Genomic DNA, 14,346 nt, shown 5'->3' on the forward strand with positions numbered 1-14,346 from the left:
GCCGAGAAAACCTGAGAGAGAAAACAGTTTTGTTTCCCCGTTGGTCTGGTTGGTTAACTTCCTGGGATGAAGCAAAGAAAGAATCCCGTCCACTAAACGCACCGCGGACAGAAACAGAAACCAACATTTAATCATTTTTAAAGAGTCCAAAAGCAATAATATCCAGAAAGAAAAACCCAGACGACGTGAAACTGAACTGGTGACACATCAGAGCTCAGATTAAACTTTATATTTCTGTTTAAATTTATTCTTAGAAAGCCAAACTAACGCTGAAATGATTCTATTAGCATCTTTTATTGAAGTTTTACTTCAAAAACAACAAGATGCTTCATTTGCTAGCAACATTTAGCATAAGCAGCCAAAGCTTTAGCACTGTCCAGAGTTAGAAAACAAAATCAGACCAAACTAAATATAAAAAAAGAATCAACATTTTTTATTTATTGAGTCGACGATATATTCTATTTATATTCATGATGCTGTTTTCAAACTACAAAACCTGCCAACGTTGTTGGGACGTGTTGGCTACAAAGACAACCAACTGATAGAAATATCTTTAAAATTATGACCAAATGGTAATATTTTACTTGTATTTTTTATAAAAATGGCAAAATGTAGCATAACTGGTATCCTGCAGAAGCATAATTCATTATTCAATAAGTGGATTTTGTCTTTCTTAGCTTTTTCACAATAAATACAGCTAAATATATTTAGCTTAATTGTTAATTATTGTTAATTATTGATAATTATTGTTAATTATTGTTAATTATGCCTCTGATCAGGAACCGCAGCAGCCTTAAAGGTTTAGCGGAGCGTCAACAGTCACCGTCTCTCCAGCCAACTTCAGACTTCAGATCTGTATCTGAGCTGCCAACTTGAAAGACAAACAAAAGCATTAAAAGCAAATTAATAAAAACGAAACTTCATTCCCAGCTTGCAGCTACATGCACGCTGTCGCCGTGCCAACGATGAAAAGCCCCGGCTAGACAGCGATCCGGGATGAATCGGACCCGCGCGGCCGTGAAGGTTTCACCTTTAACTTCTTCACATAGCAGCTGTGTGGTTCTGCTCTTCAGGGTCCAGAGTCCAGCCGGACCTGCCCGGCGGAGGGAGGTTCAAGGTCCGGTCTTGTTTGGATTGACTGAGTCAGAACCGCTAACTGAGAAATTACACAACTCATTAAGAGTTTCTCTCTCTGAACCTGGATCAGAATAAACCAACTGGACTTTAAACGTAAATAAACTTTATGAGACAAGTTGATGTGAAGTGAAAGCAGTTCCATTTCAGATTATTCAACAACACAAATTAACCTGAGCAAATAAAAATCATTTCTAATGATTCGGTTCTGAACTGAAGGATCTGATCCAAAACGGCCTGATGTGTAAAATAATCCCTCCCTGCTCTTAAAGAGTTAAAGAGTCTTTAGCGTCACAGTGGAGGAATGTTGACCCACTCTGCTTTGTTGGACTGATTTAGTGGACTTGTTCAATCCAACTCCAGTCCGTTTGTCTGGAAAGTCCGGTCCGGTCCGGAGGCGTGAACTCACCAAACGGACCCGAATCTCGGTTTGGTTGAAATGAACCTGACTGCATATGTGAACACCAAGCGGATCAGAGACCACTTTAAAAGCAGAAAACGGACTACAGTGCAATGCATTCTGGGTAAAAACAAGCAAAACAAACCTTAGCTAGCTTAGCGCTAGCAAGAGAAATAACTCATGAAATTATTCAACCACTAAAATCTGAAAAGTTCATCCTGTTTACATTTTGTGAAGAAGGAAGTTGCGCTCAGCGACTTCTTCAGTAGTTCTTGGTGCAGCGCCCCCTCAGGCGAGGAGGGGAACAGGTTCCTCAAACAGTTTGGTTCATTTGACAAGAGAGAAAAATGTAGCAAATGATGCAACTTTGGTCCCCAATCAAACGGAGTTTATACAAAAATAACATTCAAGGTTCAGACAAACTGGAGGATTTTCCAGCTGAACTCTGTAAACATGGCTGAACTCCTGCTGGTCTCACTGCCTGAGAAACTCTCTGGTATGCTCACGTCTCGCTTCGTAGACCAAAATTGATTTGATTCTATTCATTCCTCAAACAGCTGAATGAATCCAGCATGTTTCATAATTTCCTCCTGATAAAACTAAAGTTCACCTCCGTGCAGGAAAAACGGGCATTTATGGTTTAAACTGCATCAGCTGGAGGTTTCCGGTCCTGATGAAAGTTAATGTGACACCAGCGTCACTGCAGGTAATTGATGTTTAATTTGATTATCTGATGACGGCTTCCACTGCCGGCAGCCTCAACTGTTCACTCTGGAATAAAAAAACCTTCTGATGGGTCTAAAAACTAACTCCAGCCATTTTGCTACATAATTCAGCCAAACTGTTATTTAAAGTTCAGTTCCACCTCCTGCAGGTCAGCAGGTGTTGTGGTTAAGCTGCGGCCCCTTTAAGAGCGTTTCTCCAAACTAAAGTCACTTTCCTGACCCCAGCAGGTAAAACCAACCACCAGCCTCTTACCTGTTCGCTGCTCGGAGTCTCCGCTGTTCTGGCGCCCACTGACAGGTTGCGGTCTGTGGCCGCGCCGTGGGCGGGGTCGGCTCACCTGCGGCGCACCGGCGCTCCTGACTCACGCAGAGTCACCGTGGGAGGAGACAGGGAGGGGCTGAGCGGCAGGGGAAGGTCTTTTATTTAGACCGACATGGTTTGGATTCCGATTAGAAAGTTTTTCAAAGGCGTGAAATATTCCTTTCTCTCTGAGTAAAAACCTTTTATGGGAATAAGAAAGAAGAATCTGTCCGAGCTTAAATATTTCTGGAATGTTCTCTGCTCTAAATGCCAAAAGAACAAATCAAACGGTTGTACTTCTCACTGATGACAATTAGAAGGGATTTTAAAAACACTTTGAAACATTAAAAATAATTATAAAATGTGTTTTTGATCAGAATTTGACATTTGGTTTAAAACAGCTCAGTTTTTTCTTCAACTTTTGCTAATAAAGAACAGATTTCATTGTGTAGCTGTAGATGTAAGGAAGCCCATTTACACCGTGAAATAAAATCAAATGCTAACAGGAAGCTGTAGATACCAGTAACAAGTCACACCAGTGGTAATCTTACTGCGCTAACATTAGTTCTGCTAAGTAGCAGAGTGGTGGAAGCTAATGCTAAAGCGCTAACAGACAAAATTCAGCTGCGTTGATACCCATCAGATGTTAATGCTACACAATATGTACAGCTTCCTGTTTGAGCTTCAGGAAGTTTACAGTTGTTTAGTTTTGCTAACTCTGTCGCTAATTTAGCCTGACTGACCGCAGGGGGGCTTCGGTCAGAAAACAGAGAGGCCTTCAGTAGATTTTAAACTGTTGCATTCTGGGTACAGAACAACATTATTTGCTGCTCTGCATCTCAGGTGGAGGAGAGGAAACAGAGGAAATAGATCTGCTTATGAAAAAAGTCACCCACTTCAAAATAAGAGCATGAATATAAACGTTGATAACCAAAACCAAAAGTCAAACTTTATTCAACTGAAAGTTTAAAAATCATCCTAAAAAATTAACTAAAATAAAAATGATCTCTGTGGAATTCATCCAGAAATAATTTAAGGGAAACTAAGAGCGCTAAAGTTAGCTTCCAGTTAGCAAAAATGCTAAAGTTAGCAAAAATGCTAAAGTTAGCAAAAATGCTGAGGTGCTAAATGAATCAGCAGAAGTGAGTTAAAACGTCACAAAATGTGTTAAAGTGTTGATTCAGTGTCGACACTTTAACAACCTGACGCCATAAACCACTGGGACAACGTTTAAAACGTTGTTGCCATGGTTACCGTGGCCAGCAGTTAGGCTTACAGAAATGTCAAAGTTCAAGTCCGATGTCTTGTTGACCCACTCTCTAATTTCAACCAGATTCATCAACTTTCATGAGGAACAGATGGACAGGAGAGCAAACCGGTGACGTAACGCAGGTTGCTCAACCAGCCGCCTGTTGCTATGGGCGACACTCGGTGTTGCTCTGTTGGGAAACGCTGCAGCCACGCCTCACATTCCTCCGATCAAAAGCTGGAAACACCCACCCATAAACAGTTCACACACACACACACACACACACACACACACACACACACGCACACACACACACACGCGGCTTCAAGTGGCCGTGAGTAACGCTTCATTCAAATCCTTCATTCCTGTAAAGTTGATCTGTTGTGACAAAGCCGTGGCTCACAAATGTCCCAGAACATTTCTGAATATTTCTGAATAAATTACCTGCATCACCTCTTCCAGTTAAAATCCACATTATTTTACAGAACATAAAGTTCTTTAATGTGGCTCCATTTTCTTTCTGCAGCGTCAGAACCGACCTGTTGACCTTGAAAGCAGCTGATTGTGAGTTAGCAGGTGAAATGTTGTGGTCGGTTCTTGGCTCCTGAACTGGAGGACTTATCGTTGTGTCACCTGGATGTTCAGGGTGTGACGGCTAATAAAAGAAGAAACAGGTGAGAAACGTCCAGGTGAGTTCAACAACCTTCACTCACAGCGGCAGTAACTTATGTAACGTCCTGAAGGTTCGGTACGTCTGCGGTTACACGGCAGTAATCTTCCTTTTCCTTGTTGTTAAGGTTTTACTTTCGATGTATTTGTAATTTTTTTTCCACATTCCTTTATGGTTTTGAAGAGATCAGCATCATTTTTGTCTGTTGTTTCAAATAAAGTGATTTAATTTCAAAAACAGAACACAAACTACTAATATAAAGAAAATGTGACAGTCATTGCACATTTACAAACTAGGAAACTCTTTGAAAATCTGTTGTTGAAATTTAACCTCTAAAAATCTACAGCTGTTCATCGGAGCAGCAGAGAAATATTTCAGTTTTGCATCCCAGCATGTTAAAAACAGTGGAATTAGAGCCGACCCTTTTCTCTCTGCTTGTTTAAGCTGCAGGTTTAAACACGAAATAACAAAGAAAAATGATATCAAAACCAAACATGAGGGCAGAACCGGGTCCAGGCCTCAGGGTCTCAATCCGTCTTATCTCAGAGTTCTGGGACAAAACGCTGGACAGGTTGAGATTATAAAACCACAGACATACAGCAGATAGAACCGCTTCATCACTCTGACTGGGTTCATCAATAACTGGATGTTTTTCAGTCTCAACTGGACCTGAACCTCTGGGGATGAGTGTGATTAATATTTCATGAAGCAGATAAAATCTGTTCAGACGACAAAGTGATGATAAAGTTGAACTCTGGAAAACATTTGACACAAATAAGAACCAGTCACAGGTTTTGTGTCCAGGTTCCAGTGGAAACCCGACCGCCGGGTCAACGAGTGCAGAGACCCGGTTCAGGTTCTGTTTGTCATCAGGTTCAAACCAGCGCCTGGCGACCCGAACCGCAAACAAACCGGCACAAATTCAGATCCACATTCATCAGCCTGTGACCCAGAGGTCAGAAGGTCAAGAATCACATCAGTTTTAGGTTTCAGATCATTTCTTCTCTCCTCCTGGTTCACCATGAAACTGAATCAATTTATGGGAGAATCGATTTATAATCCAAAATTCACATTTTACATGTTTTTTTTTATGCCCTTTGAGTTTCTGCTGCTTCTAAATCAGATGAAGAACTTTAAAAAAAAATCCAGTTGTTTTTGGGGAATAAATTGTTTTCTGGTGTCTGGAAAATGAGCCGCTTCAAAAACCTTCAAAATGCACCCACACAAATCAGGAGGCACTGCCTGTTACCTAGCAACCCCAGCAGAGCTCTATTTCATTTGGTCAGCTGGTTTTCCCGCTGTATGCTCTGTACAATGGCTGCTGGAAAAGTCGAGTGTTTCTTTGTTGACTTACCATCCAGACACCATTTGCTGAATTCTGGTTAGTTGTAAAGGAGGCTCCACCTCTGCTTTTCAAACATGTATGGTTGTATAACTGTGCATCTGTTTTCACGTGAGTGTAAATGTTGAGTTGGGGGCGTGGCCAACAGCAGGGGGCGTGGCCATCAGATTATTTGTATTTAAAGTGACAGTATTTAATCTCATTATATGATTAGACAGATAATAGTTATGATTTAAAAATGGTTTTAGTTTTTTTATAACCCAACAAATTCTGGTCTAGTTGTTGTTTTGCATAACCCTTTTTATCCTGTAACAGGAAAGATTATAAATAATTTTCTACAGAAACCAAAATTTTGTCTACAATTTTGACTAAATTTGTTGTGAAAAAGGTGAAGTTTTATTTGAAAATGTGGTTTTGTTGCAGTGAGGAACCGTCGTTCTGTAAGTCGCGTCGATCAGCTGCTGACGTTTGGCTTTGAAGTCGACTTGATAGATTCATATCCAGACTAATACTTTGAAGCATGTGAACTATTTTCCCTGCAGCGCCAGGTGAGCTGACGTCAGTTCACCGGTGGGAACAAACCGAAGAACCTCCAGAGTGACGGATCACATCTGTCATCCTTCAGCTGAGGCCCAGAGGCTCCAGGCTGGTTTTAGCAGAGCGCTAACGCCGAGCGCTAACGCCGAGCCGCAGCATGTTCTCTGGCCCACAGCTAAACACACAAAACACACCGAGAACAACCCCTAACCCTCTACTTTTGGCATTAATGGCTGCTGGAGGGAACCTTAAACTTCCTCCCACTGCTCTCCAGTTATTAACATTCATTTTCTGTTTTCCCCACCTGCTGGTCCGGTAGATCCAGTCTGATTTGGACCAGAACTCCATCTTCTGCTCCACCTGCAGCTGCTGAGTCAAACCAACCTGTTCCCCTCCTGGCCTGTGGGGGCGCTGCACCAACAACCACTGAAGGAAACCACACAGAAACCTCTGAGAGCAACTTCCTTCTTCACCAGATGGAAACAAGATGGAGGCGTCGGTGCTGTTTAGCTAGCACTGCTAACTAAACCGTTAGCTGTGCTAACCGTAAAGCACCAATCATAAACATTGCCTCTGCTAAAACTAAAGCACTAAACTGACATGGTATTTAGAAGAAGCTAAAGCTAAAATGCTAACCTTAACTCCTTGAATGAAGTTTTATTAGAAATAATAATAAATTAATAAAGTGATTGTAAACTGTATTAAACATAAATGTTTTTCCATGTTGTTTGTTTGTTGGTTTTTATAACTTTATATTTCGATCTGCTTCTTTTTACGGTCAGATAATTTTTGTTTCAGCAACCAGAACATTTAAATTTAAATCCAAACATTTTGAGTTTGAAACAAAGTTAAATAAATCAGAAAAATGTCAACTTGTTACTAAAACTGTCTGGTTTATCACGTTTAACTGTCCTGTTCATAAAATCACACAAGAACAAATATAAAAACGACAGAAAAAGTCCATTTTGAATTCAACTCATTATTGCAGTTAAACTGGTACAGATTAACAGATTACAAAGCTCATGGCACAGTCACTGAAAAGAGAAATGAGGCGTGTATGTACAACAAGGAACCAAAAGTTAACAGCTCCGCTAATAGAACCGATGGGGCACGAAATCAGGATCCTGCAACCTGGGAGACGAGTATACAACAAAGAAAATATGAAATGAAAACGTTCTAAAATAACATTAATTAAAACATGTAGCAGATTGGATCCGAGTGTTTGACCCAGGTCCAAGTCAGAGCAGCTCAATCTGAACGGCAAACACTAAAAACCGCGACTGCAGCCGCTTTGCTCTCCATCCGATCCGTTTTTGGGGAAATAGCTGATGAGATTGTTGGCAGATGATCTGCTCCTTTAAATCAGCAACGCTGCAATCTTCTAATATCATCATCATATATTAATCTCCAATCAGGTGCTGAGGGTTTTCCATTCATTCAACATTTACACGCCTTCTTCCAGGTAACAAAAGCAGTCGCAGTCGACCCGCAGCCACCAGGGGGCGCCGAGCTGATTTACACTCTTTGGCTACCAGAGTTAGTTTGTCCAAAAATTTGTTCAACCATCCAAAAAAACGTTTCCACAGATGAGTTCAACTCGCTTTTACAGTTTAAAAAAATATCCAAACGCTGTGATTTTTGGCAGGAATCTAACCGGATTGTTGGCGAGTCGGCTCGGACCGAACCAAAACCAAAGGTTGGCACCGGTAAAAATCAGCGTCGTGTCTCTAGCGTTTCCACGGAAACCGGCTGATGACTATTTACACACATTTCTGCAACTGAAGACGTAAACAACGCTGCGAGGGAAAATCAAACGGGAATATTTGAACTTCTGATTCCCTTACAGATAAAAACGTAGTAAAAATAAAAAAAACAAATGAGTTCTGAACTTTTGATCTCACTACATTTTCAATGTGACACATTTTTTCAACACACACTGAATTGTACTTTTCCATCTTTTAACAAAAAAACAAAAAAGAAAAACGGTACAACATATTTCTAAAACACAAAATAACAACCGTCTACATGTAAAAATATAACTTTTACATACACAATTTCAAAATAATGGTAAAGTTTGCAATTTTTGTTGCATACAATTTACAAATGTCTGTGTGTTGTTGTTGCTGTGGAACTCCGGTCCCGTTACTTTTGTCCCGTGCGGGATGCCGTACTTGCCGTAACAAAGAATACGGAGCAGTCAAGGTGAAAATCTCTAACACTGAGGGGCGTCGCCGTTTTCTGTCGGTCCAGTCTGACAAAATAACTCCTCCCCAAAAACAAACACTGATAATATCAATAAAAAACAGAAACGGCACCCTCGTTATATATCGTATATACTTTTGTACATTTATATATAGATCGATTTATTTATTCAAATAGATTTTTCCAGTTTCCTCGCCTCCTGTTGGACGTTTGGGATTCGAACGATGCTGCTGGATGGAGATTTCTGTTCTTTTGTTTCCCTTTCGTTTAGTTTTTATTCTTTTTACAGTTTTTCTATTAGACATGTAAACCAGAACAGACAAAAAAGTAATAAGAAACAAAAATCATTCTTTAAAAAAAGAAAGATCAAGAGAAGAGGGGCGAAAAAAAAAAAAAAGTTTTACAACAAACAACCACACACTGAGTACTGAAGACTACATTGGCTTACGGACAAGCCGATCAAATATTGATAAAAAGCCGATAAGCTATAATACAAGAAGAGACGCAGTGGTCCACCGTGGACAGAGGGTTGGGACAGGAAGCTGGGGTCGGGACTGGGAGGACTGGGAGGACTGGGAGGACTGGGACCGGGGCTGGTCTCGCTAAATCGAAGCGTCTACTCCAGAACACGCCGTCTACTTACAGGTAAGCATACAGTACATTAAATACAGTTTATTTTTTTGTTTTATTTTTTATCCAAAAAAATACTTTTTTTAACCTTTTTATCTTTTTTTAAATTCCCAGGTCTGGTAAAAAACCCGACTGCATAGAAGCTAACCGCTAACAACAGGCTTCCCTAAGCTTGCATCCTATTAAAAGACCAGGAAACGTCTTCCTCCATGATATGGACTCTAAGAAAGGCACGTCGGTTCAACTGTCCGTGTTCAAATTGCATCTGTTGGGGAGGTAAGGCCAGTTCAGTCCAGTAACTGGGATGGGTTGGTCAAACTGGGTGAAAGGAGGCTTCCAGACTGGGAAACGTCCCAAAGGTTTCCTGAAAGTTTTCACCGGATCGGATTTACAAAAAATTACTTTTTGGATTATTTTTACTTTTACTTGAATCAAATTTATGGTTTTTCTTCCCACTGAATGAAAAACCAAAAAGTTTTAACCAAACCAGAAACACACCTGGAGTTTTTCACTTTAACTGGTTTGGAAAAAATTTCTTTTGTCAAATTTATTTATTTTTTCTACTTATATGAATTATTGTGATTTTGGTCCCTAAAATACTAAAATATTCACTTAATATCATATTTTGGCTCAATTGAAGGTTATTGCAGCGAACGATGCTGTTGGCAGGAAAGATCTCCTGTAGCAGCCTGTGTTACAGTGACCTGAAGAAGCCTCTGACTGAAGACAGTCTGTCGGTTCAGTTTGTCTGATGACATCATTTTTAGATGATTGATAACTTCTTCAGTTACTCAGTAAACTTCTTTTCCAAATATTTTTTTACTTTTCTGAAAATCAAAACAATAATTTTATCGTTTATCACAAAACCTTCTGGGACGATTTACAGGAATATTTCTTCTGGTTTTGACCTTCGTCATCCGGATTTTAACGACTTGTTCATGTTTGAATTGAATTCATTTCTTGTCTGATGGAATCAGTCGGATGGAAAGTTTCCACTTCCTGTTCTGACCTGGTGCTGCTGGTGAAAATCCTCCCTGGTCCAACCAGGATGAACTCTGAACTCTAGCGCCCTGCGGCGGCCATCTTGAAGCCCCCTTTCACCGGTGTCGGAGCGTGGGCAGGATTGGGATTGGAGCGGGAATGCTTCTCCGTCGCCATGGTGATTGTTCCCTGGCCTCCTCTGACCCTCGCCTTGTGTTTCCATGTTGGAGCTCTTGATTCAAGTAGCGAGGCTCAAGGAATGTGATTCGCTTTGCTGTCCAGTCCAAGTTTCCCTTCATCTCTCCATGATTTGTCGAGCTAAGCTAGCGTTAGCGCCGTTTGGTCTCTATCCGGTCCCGAGCGTTTGTTGTACTTTTACCTCTACAGAAACATGGTGACTTTGTGCAGGTTTGGAGAGAAGCTCCTAAGCGCTCCTGTGGGGTGCCGGTTTGTCTCCTTCCTAAGCTTTCCTGGGGAAGTTTGAGGGAGTTTTTTTTTCAGATTCCTCTCCGTGTGCGTCTACCCGAGAGGAGGTGAGGCACAGCTTCATCCACAGTGTGGCGCTAGAGAGCCGTGAGGCTGCGTTCAACCGCTGCGCAAATGTTGCGTTAAAAAACAAGAATCTCTTTAAACACTTTGTGATATGTTTGCTCCCTCCTAAACCCCAACCTTCCTCGCTGCCCGACTCAAGTTTTTAAACGTTTTCTGTTTTCTTACACACATATATATATATATATTTACTATATATATTTATATAGAGCCTTTTTGTCCTGGGAATGCTGATAAAACACGTAGCACAACAGTTCCGTGGGCGGATCCAAACAAATTTGTCCGTTGCCGTTTCGAAACGTCCGGAAAGCGACAAATGCGATTCTGAAGTCCGATTTTCTCGACTGAAGAAGAAGAAGAAGAAGAAGAAAATGGCGGCGAAGCGGAGACGACAGATCACAGAGGAGACGAAGGCGGATCTGACCCGGAGGAACTACTTGGTCGGGCTGGAGCGAGAGGCGGCGCGTGATTGGTTGGTGGAAAACGCCGTCAGAGGAAGTGGTCACTCATCATCCTGATGAACTCTGGCACCTTGGACCTGCGGAGGAAACGGAAACCGGGTCAGAAGAGGCGACTTTACAAGACGTGACGCTAGGGGTGTCCAAAGTGAGGCGCGGGGGCCACATGCAGCCGTTTGCAGGAATCTGAAAGGTCCAAATGAGGCCATTTATTTGGACAGACTTTCAGAACCTTTCAAAATAAAACGCGTTTTTCTTTTTTCAGTCGGATTTTTTGCTTTTTTTAATATTTTAGTGATTTGGGTCACAAACATCCAGCCAGTTTTTACCCAACAGACAAATTTATAAAAATACCGTAAATGTTTTGGCAGTAAAGGTGCGCCATATGGACTTAAAGAATTATCAAAATATCTTTCAGTACCATTATGATAACGATAAAAGTGACAATAAGAACAATTTATTCTTTTGTTTTAGGCAACGATGACGGATACACTGACACAAAAATCAGGCCGGTATCAATAATCGATATTAATACTGCTGTTATGACCGATAATCAGTATTTACCAATATTCTATGGATTTCGCTACAGTTTTGACACATTTTGGGAAAAGTTACATCCACACAGTTGATGTTCTGATAAATCGGTGCGTTCCTGAACCAAACGGATAATCCAACAGAAATACTGCAGAAATAATCCCAACAGCACAAACAGTTCTGGGGATTTTAAACATCAATAATTTAGTTTATTGTGATCATAATAAATCAAAATTCTTACACCAACAAGAAATTTACCACAATAAATGATAAACAATACGATCCTTGTTGTTTTCTAGATCAGAGGCCTTCGACCTCTTAAAAACAAATGTAATTATTTAACATTATTTAAAAATACAGGAATTTATTTTCTAAAATTTGTATTTAATTTTATCCATTTATTTACTTAATTTTGCCCCGTTTGGCCTTCCATACACCAAAGGATCATTATATGATTTTAAAAATCATTTTGTGACCCTTTGTTTGGCGTCTCCTGGCCCCTCCAGGGTTCCTGACCCGTAGTTTGGGAACCGCTGCTCCAGGCTGTCAAAACTTTTTCTCATATTTGTGATAAATTCTTCTTTTCTGCTGTGTTTCATTAACATTTTGCAGCTTTATTTCCCTGCTGATGATTTGACCAGCTGCCTGTTAGAAAAGACAAAAAGAGAAAAAACCACAGAAGAAGAACCCGGCGTATTTCTACATTGAAGAAAAGTAAAAAGTTAAAGTCAGCAGCTCCTTCAGTTCATCTAGGAGAGAAAAACAATTCAAAAGTTAAAATCTGTTTAAAGAGGAAATAAAGTTAGAGTCAGTAAAAGTTCAGCCAATCAGAGACAATTTTATTAAATTTAAATCAAACCAGGAAGTTTTATTCCTGCTTCAAACATCTTCATGAGAAAAGAAAACGGTTCTACGTAGAAATATTAATATTTATCCTCATTTTAGTTTCTTAGCAAACTTAAAACCAACATTTGACATTAAAACTAGTTTTTTATCAGTTAAAACTCTTTTTTTATTCAAATGTTTCTAATAATTCTGTTATTTTATTAAATTTGTACATTTTCTGTCGTTAACTTCAGTTTTTTTTCAGCACTTTTTAGTTAAAATTTGATATTTAAAGTCAGTTTTCTTCCATTATCTTCAGGTTTTATTACTTATTTTTTATTTCTGCTTTTCTTTTTAAAGTTTCTGAAAACATTTGACTCAACAGTTTTTGACAATTTTCAGTTAAAAATGTTATTTTTGAATCAGCTCTGTCCTCGTATTTCTAATATTACTAAAAATGTTAAAGTATGAACAATTTTCTGCTGTTAACTTCAACTTGTTCAGCTTTCATTTGAGATTTTGCATGAATTGTAAATCTTCCTGGTTCATCGTTTGATTTTCTGCTGAATCCTGAAAACATGAAGCTGAATAATCTGAAGCCAAATGATGAGAAATCAGATTTTTGGCCTGAAATTTAGGAAGCTGATGATCTGAGCTAAAGATACGACAGCAGGTTAGTGCAGAAGTGAAATCTTCTGACCATTCAGGGGGAGGAGAGTTTGCTGCGGTTTACATTTGTCCCAGGGGGTTTGGTCCATCGCCCATGGCGGCGGCGGCGGCGTGGTGGGCGGCGGCCAGCGAGAGGGGCGTCCCATCCGATGTGACGGTGACCTTCTCCTCTTCGCGGCGCTTCAGACAGGCCGCCTTGGGGTTCAGGTTCCTCTCTGCACACAAGAAGAACAAAAACCATTCATCTTCTGATCATTTTTATAACTTTCTTTTATATGGAAGAAGATTAGTGCCACTAAACAAAAAGAGTCTCAAACTTTTTACTTAAACCTAAAAAAATCAGACTTTTTCTGAGAGAAAACAATCAGAATTCTGATTTAATTCTTTTATTTTTCTCTTTAAAGTTTTTACTTTAATTTCAAAATTCTGACTTTTTTTCTCAAAATTTTTACTTAAACCTAAAAATTTTAACTTTTTCTCAGAAAAAATCTGAATTCTGAATTAAATCTTTTAATCGAGTTTCATAATTCCATTTTTCTTTCTCAGAATCTTTACTGACTTAAATTCTTTTACTTTCCTCCGAATTTTAATTTAAATTCAGAATTTTGACATTTTCCTCCGAATTCTGACTTTAAACATAATTTTTTGAGTTTTGATATCAGAAAATTAAAGTGTGAATTCTGGAAAAGAAAAACAAAACAAAACAATTTTTTTATCATCTTGATCAAACATTAACTATCAAATAGTATCAAAACTATTTTTTCTATCAAATAGAAAACTACAGCAACAGGTGTTGCTGCTGCCCCCTGCTGGACCAGGCCGGTCAGTGCAGGTCTGTCTGGCGCTGACCTCTGACTTGCTGCTCCAGACTGAGGATGACGGCGACGGCCTGGTGCAGGATCAGCAGCTTGGTCTGCGGCTTGTCGCTCTTCAGGTGGAGCTGCACCATCCTGCCCAGCTCCTTGAACGCCTCGTTGATGTCGCGGACGCGCAGCCGCTCCCGGGCGTTGTTGGCCATCCTGCGCTCCCGCTCCCGCTCCATCTTCTGCTCCGGGCTCAAATCCTCGTCGTCGTTGTTGCTGGAGTGACGAAGGAGGAGAACCAGAGGAGGGAGGGAGGAGATTTCAGGATAAAAGAGGT

The 14,346-nt window shown here is 40.2% G+C and overlaps 2 protein-coding genes across 4 annotated transcripts in view; both read right to left on the reverse strand.

Moving 5' to 3' along the window:
• The window catches only part of LOC122819761 (cingulin-like protein 1), a 43,009-nt gene extending 40,365 nt beyond the window's left edge, over window positions 1–2,644 (reverse strand). For 2 of the 3 annotated variants that reach the window (XM_044096766.1, XM_044096765.1), the window contains exon 1: window positions 2,513–2,644. The gene's annotated coding sequence lies outside the window, so the exon portion shown is untranslated. The remainder of the gene's footprint in view (window positions 1–2,512) is intronic. The other variant, XM_044096764.1, reaches the window with a different exon arrangement.
• A 4,677-nt stretch (window positions 2,645–7,321) lies between these two features.
• Window positions 7,322–14,346, reverse strand: part of LOC122846867 (transcription factor 4-like) — a 169,430-nt gene continuing 162,405 nt past the window's right edge. Inside the window, 3 exon segments of the mRNA XM_044144105.1 lie at window positions 7,322–11,258; window positions 13,271–13,421; window positions 14,056–14,285. Of these exon segments, the coding sequence (XP_044000040.1) occupies window positions 11,210–11,258; window positions 13,271–13,421; window positions 14,056–14,285 (430 nt within the window). The 3' untranslated portion in view covers window positions 7,322–11,209.

This window comes from Gambusia affinis, linkage group LG17 (assembly GCF_019740435.1).
Source record: "Gambusia affinis linkage group LG17, SWU_Gaff_1.0, whole genome shotgun sequence".
NCBI lineage: Eukaryota > Metazoa > Chordata > Actinopteri > Cyprinodontiformes > Poeciliidae > Gambusia > Gambusia affinis.